Source organism: Dichotomopilus funicola, assembly GCF_033296635.1.
Source record: "Dichotomopilus funicola strain CBS 141.50 unplaced genomic scaffold C8A04scaffold_21, whole genome shotgun sequence".
In the NCBI taxonomy this organism is placed as follows: Eukaryota; Fungi; Ascomycota; class Sordariomycetes; order Sordariales; family Chaetomiaceae; genus Dichotomopilus; species Dichotomopilus funicola.
In genome coordinates this window covers 311,709-331,594 of record NW_026944042.1, presented here as the reverse complement: position 1 = coordinate 331,594, position 19,886 = coordinate 311,709, and the positions used below count along the sequence as shown (strand labels likewise).

Sequence of the window (19,886 nt, the reverse complement as noted above, 5' to 3'; positions counted from 1 at the left end):
AAGAACAAACCGCAAATATTTCACTCGAAGCCAACCATACTTGTCAGCTCCGGCTACTTAAGACACATCAACGCCTGCTTCCGGTACTTAGACCCGAAATCCTCACCACCACCGCTACCACCAACTACCACCGGCACTCTACGCCCTTAACCCCCACCAACCGCCAAGCTGGCTTCCTCAAGCAACCAGTCGTCTTTCGACATGATGCCCTCACAGCGACCTTCGCAACTCCCGCCCTGCCCGGGCCCGCCTCCGAGCCGGCCTCTACCTCCCCTCCCCAAGAGGAGTTAAAGAGGTCGCTTGACAAGTGCGACCACCTCTCACCCCACCTTAGATGGGGGTTCAACATGGCGCATGTTACACCACTTGGACACCAGGCTTTGCGCAGTTCTCCTGGAGACTGTCGCTAGCCGCACGCTACGATGCATACACTTGCGCAGGGCCGTTACAACGCCAGGCTCACTAGCCTCGGTACCCTCCTCTGTCTTGGTTTCGGATACCTGCCTGAGCTGGGAGCTGCACGCCATCTTGCCGCTGCATAGCTCGGCGCTGTAAGTGGAAGGAGGAGGGTGCAGGAGCAATTCACAACCAAGCCCTCCTATGATCAGCCTCGACTCAGCCATACACCATGCATCGCTTTCCGATACTTGATTGGCCGGCACAGCAGTCCAACAGTTTCGGGTTCCCCGATCATACGACGTCCGGTATGTCCAGCAGATACGCCGACACAGCCATCCATCGCCACCATCAGTATCGGCTTGACTACAGTGCGCAAGTCCTCACTAGCTGTCGACATACTACGCCACAATCCCGTTTGTGGATGCATCCCGAGAGCCGGCTCAGGGAGTTGCGGACCTCATCCCATTTTCATCTTCAGTCACCATCGGCGCAAAGCATACGACAGGCGCATGGCAAACCCCTTGTACCAATATCTGGGAATACCTTACATTTAATCAACGGCATCACTTTTCTTGTTTCCTATTTGTTTTCTTTTTTTTGGTGGGGGGGGGGGGCACGACATCGATATCAAGTGGAACGACATTTCGGCACATTCGGGGCACCATTAGAAAGGGGATGGGTTCTTGTTTTCCTTGACTTACCACATGTACTACTACTACCAGCATTGTTTCTTGGTTTCCTTTCTTCATGATACCACGTCGCCATAGCCCTGCAAGGGAGGGTAGATTTATGAGGACGGTTTTGAGCGGGGCGGGCAGCATTGATCGGGCTGCGGGAACATCGGGAGGTCGGGGCAATCATTTTTCTGCGGCATGTTTGGCTCTCATTCAGCACCCAGACCTATAGGCTGGGCATTAGGCAATAATACCAACTCAATACGCACACAACCACAACTGGCCACACCCGCTTTTGCATTCCCAATTCCGTTCAGACCCGCATGTGTATCATCTTGAATGTCACCCGTGTGACCTCTTTTTTTGGCCTTGTCTTTTTCCAAACGGGCGCTACTAATAAGTAGAGTGTGATTCAGGCTCGAGAGATTGTCTTTTGTCACCCAACCCAGCCGCTTGCCCCTCTTTCCCCGTATAGTAGCGTACAGTAGTGTAGCTTATGTTCATACCACTCATTATTTTCGGCTACATTACTGCATCAGCAATTCCTCATGATTTCTAGCCCCGCTCCGCTCCCACCTGTCCCTCTTTTTCCTCCCCCGCTCGTGTGGGAGGGCAAGAGAGAGCGGGAACCAGTTTCATCGCTGTAACGACAACGGCTTGAACGGTCGTAGTGATGGTGGTGCATGGCAGCATAGGCGCGCGGGCGGGCTCACGAACAAGGGGAAAGAAAGAGACATCTCCACAATGCTACGACGTTGAGTTCGGGCAGACAGGGCCACCTCATCACTTCGCTTCTTCGGCATCCTGCTACCCGATGCCGAGGAATGCAGGAGCGCGGGCCTGGCGAGGGTAACTGGAGGAGAGACCTAGGGGCCTAGGGGGGTTGTCGGGTTTAACGGGACTTGCCATAGGTAGTATGGGCCATGGGCCATGGCTACCTCGTCGATACGCCCATGCAGAGTGGAATAGAACACAGCCCAGGTTTTTCTGCGTGCTGCCAGTGCCCAGCTGCGGTAACGGAAAATGCCGATTCATCAGACGTCGTCGGTCGGTCGGTAGGGTACCACCAGCCACAGACGGACGAGTCTCTGCAGTACCGTGACATTGCATTGTACATACATACGCAGTACATCTGCGCGCGTGGGCCGGCCGGCCTGCAGCGTTTTTTTTTTTCTTCCGCTCTGCCACTCGGCTCGGTCTCTTTTTCTTTGTGCATTCGGGGTCGGCTGCCCCAGGCGAGAATGCCTGATTGAACGTCAGTTGAGGGGATTGATACATACCGAGTTTAACGTTACCGAGCCGAACTCAAACTGAACTGAACACCTTTCACGCCGAAAAGCCACTCAAACAATATATTAGACATTATTGTTGCGATTTAACGTGATAGCTTTTTATTCCCCGAAATCATCTCGCTAGGTACGGAGTACTTTCCTTTACCCCGACGTAGCCCTTTTCTTGGCCCGACGGACTCGCAGCATTTGACTCGTAATGCCGGGGTTGATGAGATCGGCTTGGCTTGCTGGCCTTGCTGGCCGGCTTGGCTTGGCTGGGGGGGGCAATGTGATGGATGGATGCGCCAGGGTCCTGTCTCTCTCTCTCTCTCTCTTTCTCTCCGAGACGGCAAATGCAGCCGAGTCGGTCGGTCGGGATGGCCGGGTTAGCTCGGCGAGATGAGGATGGCAACAGAGTGGAACAAGGCAGCACAGCACAGCAGGACAGGGTATGCAGGAGGTACACTACACTAGGTACACTATGGTTGAACTCCGGCGGGCCGCATTTGAGGAGGCCATGCCGAGGAAACGGAGAAAAGGGTGAAAAGAGCCGAGAGACATGACCTGATGTACACGACGCTACGATCTGGGACAGTGCGATGCAAGGAGGGGAAGAGAAGAGGACGAGACACAGGTCTCGCCACCGGCTCGCGGACAGAGTTGCCGAGTTTTTTTTTCGCAGAGCGGTTGGCGCGAGATCTGGCGATCAATACTTTGGTGTCTGTGATCGGTAGTGGTTGGTGGCGGTTAGGATTTCCAAAAGTGCGGAGGGTATTCCGTCAAGGTGGATGATGTGGATTACACGAACGGGGTACGGAGTAAGTGTATGTACATACATGTGCGTTGGGAACTCGAAACTCAAAAATGCCTGTCGGTGTCGGTGTCGGTGTGACAAGTGCATGTGCATGTGCAATGGAAGTGTCGCTCCTGGGTTCGACAATTGCAAAGACTGGACTGCCAACAGGGCAGCAAAAAGATGGACCTCGGGGACTCAGGAGTGTTGCGTTACCTGGACCCTGGAGAACCGCCGAAACAAAAAAGAAAATGCGGGCTCGGGAGATCAACAGGTGTTTCTTGATCTCAGTGTCTCAGATTTTCAGATCTTAATTTTCGGCCGGGGGGTAAATCAGGTTACTCAAGGAATTGGTGGGCCCGGGTTTTTTCTCTTCTTGGTCAAGTCAGGCACAGCGGCACAGCGGGCAGGCGCAGGCTGGACTCAGGTTGGAAGGGAGCCAGGGGTATTGGCGTGCGTAGCGGGCGGCCCACATGTGCGAGACGAGACAAATGAGATCGGACCACCACAATTATGGCCCGTCCGATCGGTGCATGCGTCCGCGAAATCTCGACAATTACCATTTTCGGGCGATCTGGGGGAGACGCACAATGGAGAGAGAGATCGAGAGCGATGGAGGAGGCTGGGACATACACTACACTAGTAGGTTGACGTGATGGCCGGGGGAGCTCAAAAGGTCCGACTACACTAGAGGTTTGAAACATCTTTCTCACCTTGCTCTAATGCTGATGAATCGTCCCACTTGCTCCCCTCAGCTCGCCTGGTTGCTCGGTTCGTTTCGCGCATCACTTGTCCCCCGTGATCGGGGGAGATCGTACAACAAAGCAACGCCAAGAAGCTAGCATACGATGGGCCAGGAACGAGGTGCCTTTTCGCGAAAGGGAACGGACCAGCCGACTTGCTCTTTTTGGACAAAATGGGGGGGATAACCTGCATAGGGGTCTTGGGGAAGATTTGCCTGTGGTTTGTGCGTTTTGAGCCATGAGAAAACGGGCGGGCAAGGGCCGCGTCTCCGGTCCGAGACCAGCGCAACGTCACTTTTGCCAGCTTACCAGCATGTCCGCCGCCGTTGTCCCCTGCTCGTATGTCGTTGAAAGGGGTCTGAAACGGGAGTCGTGTAGTGTACGTACCACTTGGTGGAGAGACGAACGGGGGATCGGAGGGGAATTTTAGGGGTTCATGACGTGGGGGTTCTGGGGGTGTTTGGTTCATGCGAGCATGCAAAGCAACGACGTTTGTCGGATGTCGATGAGACGAGCGATGTTGCCTCTCAATCCACCAATGTGAAAAGACCGAGATTGTGAAATCCGTGCCGATTTTTCTCAGGATGGTGGGGAAATAGCGGCGGGGCCGAACAGCGAACCACCGAACGGCGAACGTTCAACAAACGAATGGCGGGGTTGGGAAATGGAGATGGAGTTTCCACTTCATGAAAAGGCGGCTACAGCGGGACGGAACTGACGAAAATGGAACGGTCCACTGGCGTTGAGTTGGGGCTCCGCCGGCAGCATCTTGAAAATTTCCCAATGGGGTGTATTGCTTGACTCGCTAGTTCACGAAAGTGATTGTTATTTCGACAAAGGTTTTATGCTTCCGCCTTACCTAGGTTACCCAGTCGAGCCGGTGCTGCCAAGAGGCTGTCCAGTATCCATACTTCGTGCTTCGTACTTTCCATACGGATATCAAAAACTTTCTTTGGGGCCCGCTTTAGCGTGGACCCCACGTGAAGACGCGAAGCCCCGCTGTAAAGTTGAACGTCGTCTTTCCGCCCAACTCACCGCCCAGCCCAAATCCATGGACTGTCAAGCCTGCGTAACATCTAATCGTTTTTGCCGGTTGGGCGACTAAACTTATCACTTGACACTGACAGACAGAGGGGGCCCGCGAATACCTACCATGGCTCTCCAGCTTCACGTCTGGGGGCCCGCATTTGGCCTCCCATCTCTCGATGCCGAGTGCCTAGCAGCAATTGCGTACCTCACACAATCCGTGGCTACATCCGATTATCAGCTCATCCAGAGCAGCCCCTCGGCTGTACCAACCCGTACGTCATGTCGGGTTCCCCGGCCGCCTTGTTGTCCTATCGCAACCCTCCAATCGTTCAACCCCTCAACACCAAAAGAGTCGGAAGACAAAAGCTAACCTTTACACCCCTCACAATCTAGAACACCTCCCCGCCCTCTACGATTCCCAAACCTCCACCTGGAAATCCGGCTTCTCCTCCATCGCCGCCCATATCCGCTCCAATGTCCCGTCCACACACCCAAGATCCATCTCAACATCACCATCACCATCACCCACAACCGCCAACAGCACAGCCTACACAACCTTCCTAACCGCCCACGCCGCCCCCCTCCTAGCCGTCTCCCTCTACGTCTCCTCCACCAACTACACAGCCACCACCCGCCCAGCCTACTCCGCCGTTCTCCCCCTCCCCTTACCCTGGACCGAACCGCCCGCGGTACGCGCCGCCATGGCCCGACGCGCCGCACACCTTGGTCTGTCGAGCCTAGATGCCGATGCTGTGCTGGCAAGGGAGCGGGAGGAGGAGAGAAGGGTTGCGGCGGAGGGGTGGGTTACCGTGCCGGCTTCGTTGGGTGGTGGGGGGTCAAAGAAGAAGAGTGTGGAGGGGGCTATGAGTCCGGAGCAGAAGGCGAGGATTAAGTTGGAGAGGGTCGCGGGGGAGGTGTTGGATGTTTTGGGGGAGGTGGAGTGGGGGAAGGATGGGGCTACTGGTGGTGGTGTGACGAGGGAAGCGAGGTGCTTGGCGTTTGGGTACTTGGCGTTGATGTTGGTGCCAGATGTGCCACGGCCATGGTTGAGAGATATCATGCAGGCGCGGTATCCTGGGCTGTGTGAGTTTGTGAGCACGTTCCGCTGGGAGGTATTCCCCGATGGGAGGGAGTTACCATGGACGGAAGGGAGAAAAGATCAGCAAGGTGGTTCGACGGTTGGGTTAAGGTTTGTGAGAGGGATCATGTGGGAGGTGCCGATAGTTGGGGAGTGGTGGAGTCGGTGGTGGACGACGAGGAAGAAGAGGGAGGTCTTCAATAGCAAGTGCGTCAAATCTGGGTCGGGCGGTGATCTCCTGCTGCTTATCGGGGCTGGTTTGGGATTGGCAAGTCTGGGTGCGGGAATCTTCATGTACCGTGGTCTACCGCCATTTGGAGAAGCCGTGCAGCTCTGGAAACGGCCGGCCGTGACGCTGAGCAGTTTTGGGGCCGCTGGGGCCATGTTTTCGGGGGCGCTCTATGGGGTTCAAGGGTAATTAAAGCATCATGGAGGCGTTAGGACTGGCGGGCTCCGGACCATCTACTGGGAAAAGCATAGGAGATTATATCACGAACAAGATGCATCAGGACATTCTACGGGATGTTGAGACAAGCGAACTCATATTCATGGGTTTTGACATGTTCCACAACACGGATAGTGTTGCCCAGAGGAGGCTCGATACAGGGCAGTGTTTAGGCCATAATACCAGCGAAAGTCGATATTCAAAGTTGCTCGTTATATCTATTTTTTTTCCTCGCTTTATTTTGTTGTCCTTTTTCAACGTACGCCGTCGAGTCGCTGGTGTTGAAGCTGGCAGCTGTGGAGTACCCCGCCAAGTTCGGAATCTTTCCCCCGAACGCCGATCCAAAATTTCCCCATGTTTTTGTCTGAACTTCGCCGGTTCCTGTGCTCAGCACCCCGCCATGCCGTGACAGAAACCATGTCCAAGAGCTGGGCATCGACGCTGCGGCTGCCCAAGTCGACATTCCCGTACGCATTCCACAGTACCTCCCCTACCTTCAATTGCTTCTTTTTCTCCCAGCTATTTCTTCCTATTTGTCTCAACTGCAAAGTCCCGCGTAACTCACATCCTCATTCTCTAGGCCGCGAGCCTCTCCTCAAAGCAGGGAACAATACATTCAGCGATGCGCCGATGACTTCTACGCGTGGCAGGCCACCCACCGTCCGGCCGACAACGAGTTTGTCCTTCACGATGGCCCCCCTTACGCCAATGGCAGCCTCCACGCGGGGCACGCCCTGAACAAGATCCTCAAGGACATTATTCTGCGCGTCAAGGTCCAGCAGGGTGTGTGCGCTCTTCCCTCGCCAGCTTGCGTTCCAAACTCCAAACTCTCTAGACTTTTACTATTAGGGATGGTCTAACTAACTAACTAACACCGGACATCCCCAGGCCGCCGCGTCTCATACATCCCCGGCTGGGACTGCCATGGCCTGCCCATCGAACTCAAAGCCGTCGACGCCGCAGCCGGCAAGCACATGTCCCCCGGCGCCATCCGGTCCGCCGCACGCGAACTCGCCTCCAAAACGGTCCTCTCCCAAATGGAGAGCTTCCGCAGCTACGCCGTCATGGCCGACTGGGACGCCCGCTGGACGACGATGGATATGGCCTATGAGATCCGGCAGCTGCGGCTGTTCCAGAAAATGGCTCGGCGCGGACTGGTGTACCGAAGGTATAAGCCCGTGTACTGGTCGCCGTCGTCTGGGACGGCGCTGGCGGAGGCGGAGCTGGAGTATAATGAGAATCATGTGTCCAAGGCGGCGTATGTGCGGTTCCATGTGGTGCAAGGAACTCAAAACTTGCCCGGGTTGGGGACGGGGTTTGATGGGCGGGTTTATGCTTTGATTTGGACGACAACGCCATGGACACTGCCGGCGAACCAGGCGATTGCGGCGCACGAGGAGCTCCGGTATCACATTGTGAAGGTGTCGAGCGATGCGTACTTGGTAGCCGAGAATTGTCTGGAGCGGGTAGCCCAGTCTCTAGGGTGGGAAGATGGCCAGTTCGAGGTGGCGGGGAGTGTCATGGGAAATGAGCTAGGGGGGTTGCGGTACGTCAATGTTCTTCGCGGGAAGAATGCCGAGCCGCAGCCGTTCATACACGCCCCCTTTGTCACGGATGTGTCGGGAAGCGGCCTGGTCCACTGCGCACCGGGGCATGGTTTCGATGACTACTTGACTTGTCTGTCCCTGGGGATCTCGGCCATCGCGCCCGTAGACAATGACGGGTTGTTTACCGAAGAAGCGCTCCCCGACCAGCCTGACCTGCTGCGGGGCACACCGGTACTGGAAGGGGGCAGCGCTGCGGTTATCAAGATCTTGGGGGAAGACATCTTGGATGTGCACAAGTACCGCCACAAGTACCCGTATGACTGGCGGACCAAGAAACCCGTCATCATCCGGGCCACGGCGCAGTGGTTTGCGGATGTGTTCTGCATCAAGGACGACGCGCTGTCGGCCATTGATCGCGTGCAGTTTGTACCGGAGAACGGCAAGACCAGGCTGGAGTCGTTCGTCAAGGGCCGCAGCGAGTGGTGCATCTCACGGCAGCGGGCCTGGGGGGTGCCCATACCCGCGCTGTACGAGCCGAATGGCGACGCGCTGATGACTAACGAGGTTGTTGACCATATCATCTCGGTCATCCAGGAGCAGGGGACCGACGCCTGGTGGAACGATGCCCCGGATGATCCAGTTTGGATTCCCGAGTCGCTCCGCGGCCAAGCGCAACAATACGTGCGGGGGAAGGATACGATGGATGTTTGGTTCGATAGTGGCACTAGCTGGGCGATGTTGGGCGACAAGCAGGCGGATCTGTACCTGGAAGGTTCTGACCAACACCGGGGCTGGTTCCAATCCAGCCTGCTCACGCGCGTAGCCGCGACAGGCCGGCACAACTCACTGACATCGTCTTCTACGAGCACCACCAACACCCTAGGATTATCGCCATTCAAGACGCTCATTACGCACGGGTTCACACTAGACGAGAAAGGCAAGAAGATGTCCAAGTCACTAGGCAACATCATCTCAGCCGACCAAGTCATGGACGGCTCGCTCGTGCCGCTCCTCAAACCCAAAAAGAAGGCTGGCGGCAGCACTACGCCGGTAAAAGACGCCCTCGGTCCCGACGCCCTCCGCCTCTGGGTCGCCAGTAGCGACTACACACGCGACATCACCCTCGCCAAAACCGCGCTTTTAACCAACCACCAAACCCTCCTCAAATACCGCACCACGATCAAGATGCTCACGGGCTCCATGCATGAGGCCGCGCGCACCGCCCCGCTAACCGCGGTCGACCAGATCGCGCTCCTCCAGCTGCGCGACGTCATGGCCGAAGTCGCGCGGCACTACGACGCGCACGAGTTCAACAAGGCCTTTGCCGCGCTCAACCGGTGGATCACCAACGACCTGTCAGCGTTCTACTTGGAGGCGCTCAAAGACCGACTATACTGCGGCGACGGCGGCGGCGTGCTGGAACCCATCTTTCTCGGGTTCTTGCGCATGCTGGCGCCTGTCACGCCCGTGCTGGTCGAGGAAGCGTGGGAGCACCGGCCGGCGTGGATGAAAGAGGGTGAACCCTTGGGGGATGCCGCCGTGGTGTTGGAACACCCGCTTAAACAGCTGTATGACGCGCCCGTGGTTGTCAACCCAGCGAGGGTAACGAGGGACGAGGCGGAGTTGAGACGGGCTCTGCCAGTGTTGATGCGGGTGCATGCGGCGATCAAGGCTGCGTCGGAGCTGGCAAGGGCGGATAAAGTGCTTGGATCGTCGTTGCAGTGCGATGTTGTGCTGGAGATTCCTCCTGAGGGCAGTACGGTTTTGGAGGTATTGAGCCAACTCAAGGACGAGTTAGAGGCTGTGTTTGTGGTTTCTTCGGTTGAGGTGAAGACGACTGCGGGAGGGGATGTTGCAGAGAGTGGCGCGGATGCGCAGTGGAAGTACTGCGAGGAGTTTGAGGTGGATGGGTCGGCGTGTACGGCGTGGGTGTTGCCGCCGAAGCAAGCCAAATGCCCGAGGTGCTGGCGGTATGTGGCGCCTAAGGAAGACGAGTTGTGTGGACGGTGTGAGGAGGTTGTGGGGGAAAGTGTACAGTAGATGGTGGGTTTATGTGTATTAACAGGTAGATATGTGGCTGAAATGGATACCCCATTCTCGTATTGTTGTGAGTGTCTTGTGAACTGCTCTTGAAAGGGGTCATGAAAAGGGGCCTTACAGAGTAAACAATACGTGATACACCATAATACGGTAACTTACGCTATGGATACGCTGCCTCAAGGACCCACCGATAAGACCGCCATCTTTTGTGGGCCCCAACTTTTTTCTGTTATCGGAGCTTCTGCGCATCCTCGCAGTCCAAACCTCCAAAAATTATTCGACCTAGAACTCCCCAGCACGAACAACACAACACCGCGCCCAAAAAAACGGCTCAATCGCCCTCTCGTCCACCCACCATGGACATCCTCAAGGTCCTCTCCCGCGGCATCAAGCCCAACCCCAAAAAAGGCAAACCCCAACAACAACAACACCAATCCCAAATCCATGGCCAAGGCACCACGACGACGACTACAACCACGACCGCCCAATTCCTCCTCCCCTCAGCCGGCGCGATTCCCCACCCGCAATTATTCCACGACCACGTCGCCGCCGCCACACGAGGCAAGAAGAGGAAGAGAAGACGCGGCGGTGGAGGCGACGGTGATGTCGTAAGTGAGGCCGAGGACGAAGAGGACAGCGAGGTGGATTATTTTGCTGCGCCGAAGAAACCAGCGTTGGAGAGGAGCGCGGCGGCGGGCATTGACGCGGAGGCCGACGAGACGCTGCGGAAAAGGAAGGTAAAATTGTTGGATGAGGAGGAGTGTAAACGGATATTGAGGGCGCATCGGTTGAAGTTTACGATTCTGTCGGATGTAGTGGTGGGGGATGCTCCGGGTGAGAATAACGAGGGGTCGGGGCCGATGAGAACAAGCAAAAAGAAGAAGAAGGGTGGCGACAAGGACAAGGACAAGGAGAGCAAGACGAAAGCAACAGAAGCCAAAAAGGAAAAGAAAAAGGATGAACACAAACGCCAGCTGTTTCCGCAGCCGCTCAACTCGTTCGGCGAGCTGCGGCATATTTATGACGTCGCGCCGCAGCTGGCGAGTAATATTGCCGCGCAGGGCTTCCGGCTGCCGACGGAGGTACAGATGGCTAGTCTGCCTTTGCTGTTGCGTCCGGCCTTGGCGTTGAAAAATTCAGTCGAGGACACTGGGGTAGGGGAAAGCGGTGCTGACTTTCTTGCGGTTGCGCCCACGGGCAGCGGCAAGACAATTACGTTTTTGATTCCGGCTATTGATGGGGTGTTGAAGCGGCGGGCGGAGGAAGGGGCTTCTAGCAGCAGGGAGGGCCAAGAGCAAGATGAGCATGTGCTGCAGGCCGTGGTGGTTGCGCCGACGAGGGAGCTGGCGAGCCAGATTGTGAATGAGGGGAGGAAGTTGGCTATTGGGACTGGTGTGAGGGTGGTGTTGATGAAGAGGACGTTGAGGTTGAAGGCGGAGGAGGTTGAAGGAGAGGGGAAGGATGAGAAGGATGAGGAGAGTGGGAGTGATGAGGATGAAGAAGACGAAGACGAAGACGAAGGCGAAGAGGTGGAGGACGATGACGACGAAAATGAAGATGAGGACGGGAATGAGAAAAACACAAAAGAAAAGCCAAAGAAGGAAAAGCCGTTCGCAAGAGCGGATATCTTGGTTACAACGCCCAAGATTCTGCTCAATGCCCTGACCGGCAAATCTGGGCGAAAGACCCTCCCGACCGTCCGATCTCTGATCCTCGACGAGGCCGACGTCTTGCTCGATCCCATCTTCCGGCGACAGACCACGGCCATCTGGCGCGCCTGCACGCACCCCAACGTCAGCCTGACCTGCTGGTCCGCGACCATGGCCTCCAACGTCGAGGCCCTGATCACCAAGCAGCTGGCCAAGCGCGCCCGCTACGTCCAAAAGACCACCACCACCACATCACCTCGACCTCGCCCCCCACTCATCCGTCTCGTCGTCGGCCTCAAAGACACCGCCGTCCCCAACATCACGCACAAACTCACCTACACCGCGACCGAACCGGGCAAGCTCCTTGCCCTACGACAGCTCCTCCACCCAGCCTCATCCTCCGACTCCGGCCCGCCCTTACGCCCGCCTTTCCTCGTCTTCACCCAAACCATCGACCGCGCCCAGGCGCTCCACGACGAGCTCAAATACGACATCCCCCTCGAAGCCGGCGGGTCCGCGCGCGTAGCCGTCCTCCATTCCTCCCTCGCCGATGCCGCGCGCTCACGCATCATGGCCCGCTTCCGCGCAGGCGAGGTCTGGGTCCTCATCACAACTGACGTCCTCGCACGGGGCGTGGATTTCGCGGGCGTCAACGGCGTGGTGAACTACGACGTGCCGACCTCCGCCGCGGCGTATGTCCACCGGGCCGGCCGGACAGGCCGCGCGGGAAGACAGGGGGGTGTGGCGGTGACTTTTTACACCAAGGATGATATCCCGTTTGTTAAGAGCATTGCCAACGTCATTGCCGCGAGCGAGAAACAAGCCGCTGCTGCTGCGAAGGGGTCCTCCTCCTCCCCTGACAAAACCCCAACGCCCACAATCCAGAAATGGCTCCTCGACGCCCTGCCAGACGTCGCCAAGGAAGACCGGCGCAAACTGAAAGTCCGCGGTGTGGAAGCACGTCGGGCTGGCGGGAAAGCGGCACCTATCACGACCAAGAGTGCGTGGGAGCGGCGACGGGAGCATAATAAAGCGCAGGCGATTGAGGCGAGTCGGCGGCGGAAGAGGCTGAACCGGGGTGAGCAGAAGAGGTTAGGGGGTAAAGATAAGGGTAGTGTGGGTGATGAGAAGGCGGGAGATGAGGAAGGGGAATGGGGAGGGTTGGATGATTGATTGATTGATTGATACCCGGGAAAGTTGGAATTTCAAGGGGCATGCGGAGGTTGGCTGTAAGGTTGTTAAAAATGGATTATATACCTAAATTACACAAACGCTGTACTGTACGCTGCGGTTACAAATTACGGCACTAAACAAACCCCATTTCTCTCTTAACCACCTTCCCTCTCTCTTAACAGCCCCTTCACTGAAACTGCCCACGCAACCCCCAAGCACAGCTAATACAACACTCACCCTCCCCTAGTTAATACCCCTCCGGCCGAAACATCCACGCCCTCGGATCCAGCAACACATCAAACCCCGTCTTCCCACTCGTCCCCACAGCACAACTCAGATCATGCTCCCCCTCCAGTCCCGTAACCGGCAAATCCTGCTCATTATCCGTCTCCTCATGCAAATCCCACCGTCTCTCCTCGCGCCCCTGCCTGGTCAAAAACACCTCGACCTCCACCGCCCTTCTCCCATTCCCACCAGAATACGACTGCGCATGCGAACGTCGAAACGTCATACCCAAACCCAACCTCTCCCCCGCCCGAAAAGGCTTCGTCAACTCCTTCCCACCCCAGCGATCATTCGTGAACCGGTGGCCGTCGTCGCCGTGCACGGCCAGGGAACCGCGGTGCCAGCCGGGCATGCGGAAGGACGGGTAGGGTAGGGCGGTGAAGCCTAGGGCGATGCAGATGTCGCCGACGCCGGGGTTGGCGGGGGATGGGTGGAGTTGGATTTCGTAGTAGATTGTTGTTGTGGGGGAGGGGTTGTTGTGTTGTTGGGTGACGGCGTAGAGGGGGGGGTAGGCGATGATTCTGGGAAGTTGTGTCAGTCTGATTTACTCCTGATTACATAAGAGTTGAAGGGGTAAAACAACACTCAAAAAAAGAAGAAAAGAAAAGAAAAAAGAAAAAAAAAGACAAAATACTCACGTCGAATCCCGAGCCGCCGACTCCGTCTTGACCGTCCACCGCCCCGGTCCCGTAAACACCAAGCTCCCGCGAAACCCGTCGGGCTGCATCAGCCGCGGGTTGTGTTGTCGCAGCGCCGTGACCGCCGGGCCGTCCAGATTGATAGGCCGGTGGAGCGGGTGGGCATGACACCAGGCCTCGCCCGCCTCGGCCTCGACTTCGGTTGCGTTGTGCGCTGGTGAGCGGTCAAAGCCGGAGAAGAAGCTTGGTGGCGGCGGGAAGAGTGAGGTATCTGGAACGAGGGATTCCCTGGAGTTTGTTTGTTAGTCTCTGTTTATCGTCTTCACTGGTAGATGAGAAGGATAACCTACCAGTCATGTTTCGGCTTGTTCTCGGACGGCGGTGGCCCCGGAGGTGGTGCTATCCAGCTCGGGTCACCGCGTCCAGGAGGAGGTCCGGAGGGGGGGGCAAAGTCACCCCCGTTGTGACCTGGAGGTGGTCCGGAAGGAGGAGCAAAATCACCCCCACCATGATGGCTCGGAGGAGGTCCAGACGGAGGCGCAAAGTCACCACCATGGCCTGGGGGAGGTCCAGATGGAGGAGCAAAATCACCCCCACCATGATGGCTCGGCGGCGGTCCAGAAGGAGGAGCATACTGCTCACCACCCTGCAGCCTCAAATGCGAAGGAGGCGGACCCTCAGGCGGAGCAAACTCATCTCTACCGTGTCCCGGGGGAGGTCCGGAAGGAGGAGCAAACTCATCCGCGCCAGCGCCAGGCCGAGTATGCGAGGGTGGAGGACCCGATGGAGGTGCATAGTTGTGGTGTTGTCCATGCTGCTGCTGCTGCTGCTGCTGCTGTTGTCCGTGATGATGGCCTGGAGGAGAGCCTGCGGGGGGTGCGTAGTCGTGGGTTGCTACCGGTTGCTGCTGCTGATAGTCGGGTTGATGTTGCTGCGGCGGGTACTGCTGTTGCTGTTGCTGTTGCTGCTGCTGCGGTTGATGGTGCTGGTGATGCTGCTGAATCTGCGGCGGCACGCTAGCAGTCTTGGACTCGGGAGCATTATACGCTTGCAGATTGCTATTCCCATTGTTGGGATGCTGCACAGGACGCGGTGCCTCGTCGGCCGCGGCCGTATCCTTTTTATCACCGCCGAAACACATTATTGCTGTGGTAGCTGTGCCTGTGAGGTGCTGCTATGTAGCTTTTGGCGGAGATGAGTTGGATACCGTAGGTATGGTGTTGCGACGGGGACGATGCCGAGTATCCGTCCGGAGTAAGAGAGCAATCGAGAGAGAAAGGAGAAGGGATAAAAGAGCAGAGAATCCCGTAGTTATGTGTAACGCGGACTGGCCTTTTCTTTGTCCTCGGTCTCAACCGTTGGCTTAGGAACGGGCTTCTCAAGGTTCCAGTTTGTGTTGCACGCCCCCAGGAGAAAAAAGCTAAACCGTTTGTCCGTTTGTCGCTGGGTCGGTCTTTGACACACCCAGACGGATCACAAGGTTAGCCCGTCTGAGACGAGGGCGCTTGTGCTCCCTTTTTCAAATAGTTATGTGGCCCAACGCCCTTCCAATCAATCAATCAATCTCCGTCAGAAAATACTGTCGTGTTCGGCCTGGGCGCGTACTCCTTTGATGATGGATGATATCTGTTACTGAATACGCATGCCGATGGCCAGAATTGGCTGTTTTGTTTACGGATACTGCCCGGGCCTTTGGTGACTCGTGAGATGGGGTAAATGGGGCGCAGCGGTAATAGCGCTGAGGTGCTGTGAGGAGGTCCCGCTGTGCACGTTGTCAGTCCGCCAAGAAGGTGCTCTTACCAGGGAGGTCTTAGGGGTTCCACAGTGCTACTGCCCGCAACGTGGGCGGCCTCTGAGCCTCGGTCTTACATGGAACTTTAGCTGCTTGTACTTACACTGCTGTAATCAACTCACGCAGCACAGCCCGGGTCATGACGTTGTTAACTTGCCATCGCGATACAGAGTGGACGCCTAGGCCCAACCGTCGGCTAATTCACATTCCAAAAGGAGAGAGCACGGGTACTCCGTATTTCCATGGCCCCCGAAACTCGGGTTATTCACACAACATAGCAAGTCACATAAGCTAAAACACCTGCGGAAGAAATGCTTTTGATTCCTCAAGCCAGCGAGAGCTCACTCCTCTCAGCTGGACTCCATAACCACAATGCCCTCTTCCTTCCCCTAACTAGATAGTCACCTGTAATTACAATGTATAAATACAAAGTACAATCCCGTAACCTAGCCCCTCTTAGGCACCCCAAGTTGATGCATCCCTAGGGTCCGGGTAAAAGAACGCGACCACGCCGATAATGACATACGTCGACATTAGCAGCGCGCCCTCAAGGTAATTACTCCGCCCGTCCAACACCAAAAAGTTGGTCATAAACGCCGATACAAACAGACAGACCGTCTCGAACAGCGTAAAGTAGAGCGTCATGTTGCGGTCCATGCCCCAGCCGATAATGACCACCAGCGGCGTGATAAAGAGCGCAATCTGGATCGAACTACCCACGGCCACGCCAATGGCGAGATCCATCTTGTTCTTCATGGCCACAGTGATGGCTGTGACGTGCTCGGCAGCGTTGCCCACAATGGGCAGGATGATGAGACCGATAAAGATTTCGTTGATATGGCTTGTCTCGACTAGTCCGTTGATCGAGTCGACCATGAACTCGGCGCAGACGGCGACCAGGGCGGTGGAAACGAGCAGGAGAATGACGGCGGCCGTGCGAGACATTTGCTCCGAATGCGGCTCCTCCGTAGCGGTGAGCATCGGGGGGTGGGCAAGCGGGATTTGCGAGGGCATCATTGCACCAGGCGGCCGGTAGTACTGGCTTAGGCGGTCCGGCAGCGAGTTGGTCCTGCGGATCCCGTATCGCACGCGAGGGACGGGGCCAGCAGGGGCAGCCGGGGTGTTGTTCACATCCGGCGGCTGTGTGAAGACGGACGGCGCAAGGCTGCTGACGACGGGCCGGAAAGACATGCTGCGGAGACCCTGGAAAGGGCTTCGGGTCCGTGGCTCGCCATTGGCGGCCAAAGACTCCTCGTGGTTCATCACCTCGGGAGCAAAGTCGACTCGCCGGGTGTCAGGGCTCGCGACCTCGGCCTCGTTGTTTTCCACAATGGTTTCGCCGACCGCATCGGACTCGGCCGTGTTCGAGCGGCGCTTGTTGTGCTTGCGGTGCTTGCGTTTCGGTAGGCGGTGGCGGTGGCGCTTACCATGCCGATGTCCCTTCTCATCGTCCCCTTCCTCGCTTGCACCGGCGCTCGATTTCTGTCCAGTCGCGTCCGGGTTGGCAGACGACCCCTCTAAAGGATTGTCGCCAGAGAGAGTCCGAGGGGACGGGTTGCTAACCTCGCCAGTCTCAGTGGACACCACGCTAGACCTCCGGCGACGCATAACCCGTCTCATCCGCCTCGACACCGTGTTCCGGGAGTGATCCGAGTCTGACGAGTCCGTATCGCTCGACGAGCTGCTGTCCGAACTAGACGAGTCCAGCCAGTTGGCTGCCGGGCCGGGCGTAGCTTCTTCATCGATGATGTGTTGGGGTGTCGATTCGTAGAGGTACGAGTGCGAGATCAGCTGGAACAGCAGGTAAACAATGTACACCAGCAAAAGGATCTACATTTGTTAGCTTAAAAGCCGAGAGAGTGTGGCTACATATGGATTTACTTACCACACTAGTGCCGCGGCTGACTTTGAGCGACTGTTCATCGGCCAGCTTGTCGTCACTGAACGAGGCGTGAAACGCGGTCTATCCAAGTTAGTGTGGCGAATTCAATCAGGCCCGGAAAAAGGCTTGGGCTTACAGGGAGGACAAGACTGATGACGCTCAGACTCAGGAGACAGGCGCTCATCTGGGTAACAGTGCTGTTGTAGATCTAGGTATTGTAAGCAGGAGTCCAAAAGCAACCCAGTGATACATTTTTTTTATAAAAAAAAAAATAAAAAAAAAGGGAAAACGAACCTGCTCACGGAAGCGCAGGCCTCCGAGGAAGAATGACATGCCCAAGATCAACAGCAGGTTGGCCAAAATAGAGCCAAGAAGAGAGGCTTGGACGATGCGAATCTGATCCTTGACAAGCGCGATGCTGAACAACGGTTAGTACTAGCCTAGCCTATGGAAGGGACATAGTCATTCGAGCAAGGGAGTGAAGGCACAGAGCGGTCTCGAAGGTGGGCGTGGCCGACATACATACTACCATGATCATTAGCTTCAAGTTCTCAGCACACATGGGCCAGACGGCAGGCAGGCAGCTTACAAGATAATCAACTCCACGGCATTACCAAACGTCACATTCAGCAAGGCACCGAGCGAGTCACCAAGACGATGGGCCACCGACTCGGTGGCATAGCTCAGCAGACCGGCAAGAGGGACGATAGCGATGGCGTTCATGGCGAAGATGACGCCAGGGGGCAAGCTGTGGATCTGGGCAACAGCGATACCGATGGGCACAAACACCAACAGAACATTGACCTTGGAATTAAACAAGACAGCCTTGAAATTCTTCCAAAACCGCTGAGCGACGGATTTCTTTTCCTGTTCGACGACATTCTGCTTCTCCTCGGTAGTCCCTGCTACGAGAGACCCCGGTTGTGCAGCCTGCGATGTATTGACGGCGCCGGTACCACTACTGCTACTGCTGGGGCCGCCACCGCCATCGCGGCGACCACCCTTGGTGTTGTGGCGCGGGGAGGAAGCTGTGTTGCCGCCATTGTTGGGCGTGGCTGAGGCTGCAGACGCGAGGGACTGCTGGCCGCTCACGGGAGCGGACGTTGGGGAGATCGGGCTGATAGCCGGTCGTCTCAACGAGCGATGGGTGTCGCCATGCGATTGGGACTGCGGATCGGAAGCCTCCTTCATCGAAATGGGTTGTTGTGCAATTAGTGTAGGTCTCGACGCAATGGTCGTGGGGCAACACGGGAAAAAGAAAGTAAGTTGTGAAAAGAAGAGAGATTGGGTGGTGTCGGATGACGATATCCACGGGGGAAATAGTCGAGAATGAAGGGCAGTCGGAAATTGATGAGCTGTGGCGCGGATGATTTATACAGAGCGGGAAGCCGCGACGGGTGCTGCTGCTGCTGCCACACACAAACACGTCCCCATCCCTGCCGCGGCGCAGTCACACTGTTCCAGATCGAGCGCTGACCCTGGATGTCCCCACCAGCGAATTCTCCACAGCGATAAGAACAAGCCGTTGGGGTTCTCTGTAAGTTGCATACCTCACCTACAAAGTACCGTAGTAGGGATTCGTATGTATGCAATGGTACTTTTCTAGCATTCGTCTTTCAACCCGCCTTGCAATCCACCACTGTCAATTGATACTAGATCCGTTTGCGCAAAGGCACAAAGAAAGGTGCCAGCTCACCAGCCAACCCAGACCGCTAAAAACCCCGGCCGTTTGTCCAGCCAAGCATACACGAACTCGTGTTGTATGAAGGTAAAGTGCGTCAACTCTGGAGCAAAACTCCGAACCCGTAAACAACCAGCTTGGGACCACGGCTCGACGGATATGAGCGAAACCTCAGGATTCAACGTCAGTAGCATCAACGTAACAGTCATAACTAACAATCACGTGGATGGCCTTGCCGCAAACATTCCGGCAATTGCACCGTCATCGTCGTCGTCCGCCAAGCAGCCAAGCCAGAAAGTTTTCTTGCTGACTTGGCCGTTTTAGGAATGCACTGAGCATGTCAATCTCTCACTTTCCCAAGACGAGCCGAAAGCGAGAATTCCAGTGAACCAACACGCTCACCGTTGAACCCAACAGGTACAATGTACCAAAGCCCAACCATCATCAATTGCCTCCCCTAGACAAGGCTCTTTGCGTTGTCACAAGTCAGTCAGATAGACAACCTATTCAAACCCGAAGAGGAAAAGCAGACAAAACACGAGATGGACATTCCTTGCAACGCGCTGTGGAGCCATGCCCAATGCGTAATGACGTCAGCATTAACTTAATCGTTCCATCATCGCTTGTTACACAGCGGACGGGAACGCTGGGGCCGACCAGCAGAGCCACAGTTTCACGAATCGATTGCGCCACTCGCTGCGATCCACGCAAACTTGCAGAGAGGGACGTTGAGCAAACTCAAGTGGCTTGGCGAACCAAGCGAAGAT

At 56.4% G+C, this 19,886-nt stretch overlaps 4 protein-coding genes across 4 annotated transcripts; 2 read left to right on the top strand and 2 right to left on the bottom strand.

The window, feature by feature from the left end:
* Positions 1-5,033: 5,033 nt before the first annotated feature.
* C8A04DRAFT_36365 (mitochondrial isoleucyl-tRNA synthetase) lies at positions 5,034-10,019 on the top strand (the record flags this gene model as incomplete). Its single annotated transcript, XM_062783504.1, has 4 exons — positions 5,034-5,181; positions 5,303-6,401; positions 7,013-7,215; positions 7,321-10,019. 4 exons carry the CDS (start codon positions 5,034-5,036, stop codon positions 10,017-10,019), a joined length of 4,149 nt encoding a protein of 1,382 aa, XP_062638168.1.
* Positions 10,020-10,375: 356 nt separating this feature from the next.
* On the top strand, positions 10,376-12,841 carry C8A04DRAFT_27520 (ATP-dependent RNA helicase; the record flags this gene model as incomplete). The annotated part of the gene is made up of 1 exon (XM_062780316.1): positions 10,376-12,841. One exon carries the CDS (start codon positions 10,376-10,378, stop codon positions 12,839-12,841), a length of 2,466 nt encoding a protein of 821 aa, XP_062638167.1.
* A 247-nt stretch (positions 12,842-13,088) lies between these two features.
* Positions 13,089-14,401, bottom strand: C8A04DRAFT_11248 (putative spry domain-protein; the record flags this gene model as incomplete). The annotated part of the gene is made up of 3 exons (XM_062776898.1): positions 13,089-13,647; positions 13,765-14,052; positions 14,115-14,401. Coding segments are annotated over 3 exons (1,134 nt in total), but the record flags the coding sequence as incomplete, so codon positions are not given.
* Positions 14,402-16,012: 1,611 nt separating this feature from the next.
* On the bottom strand, positions 16,013-18,629 carry C8A04DRAFT_36362 (Sodium/calcium exchanger protein-domain-containing protein; the record flags this gene model as incomplete). Its single annotated transcript, XM_062783503.1, has 5 exons — positions 16,013-17,386; positions 17,442-17,519; positions 17,575-17,646; positions 17,733-17,856; positions 18,028-18,629. The coding sequence occupies 5 exons, from the start codon at positions 18,627-18,629 to the stop codon at positions 16,013-16,015; spliced, it is 2,250 nt and encodes a 749-aa protein (XP_062638165.1).
* Positions 18,630-19,886: the final 1,257 nt, after the last annotated feature.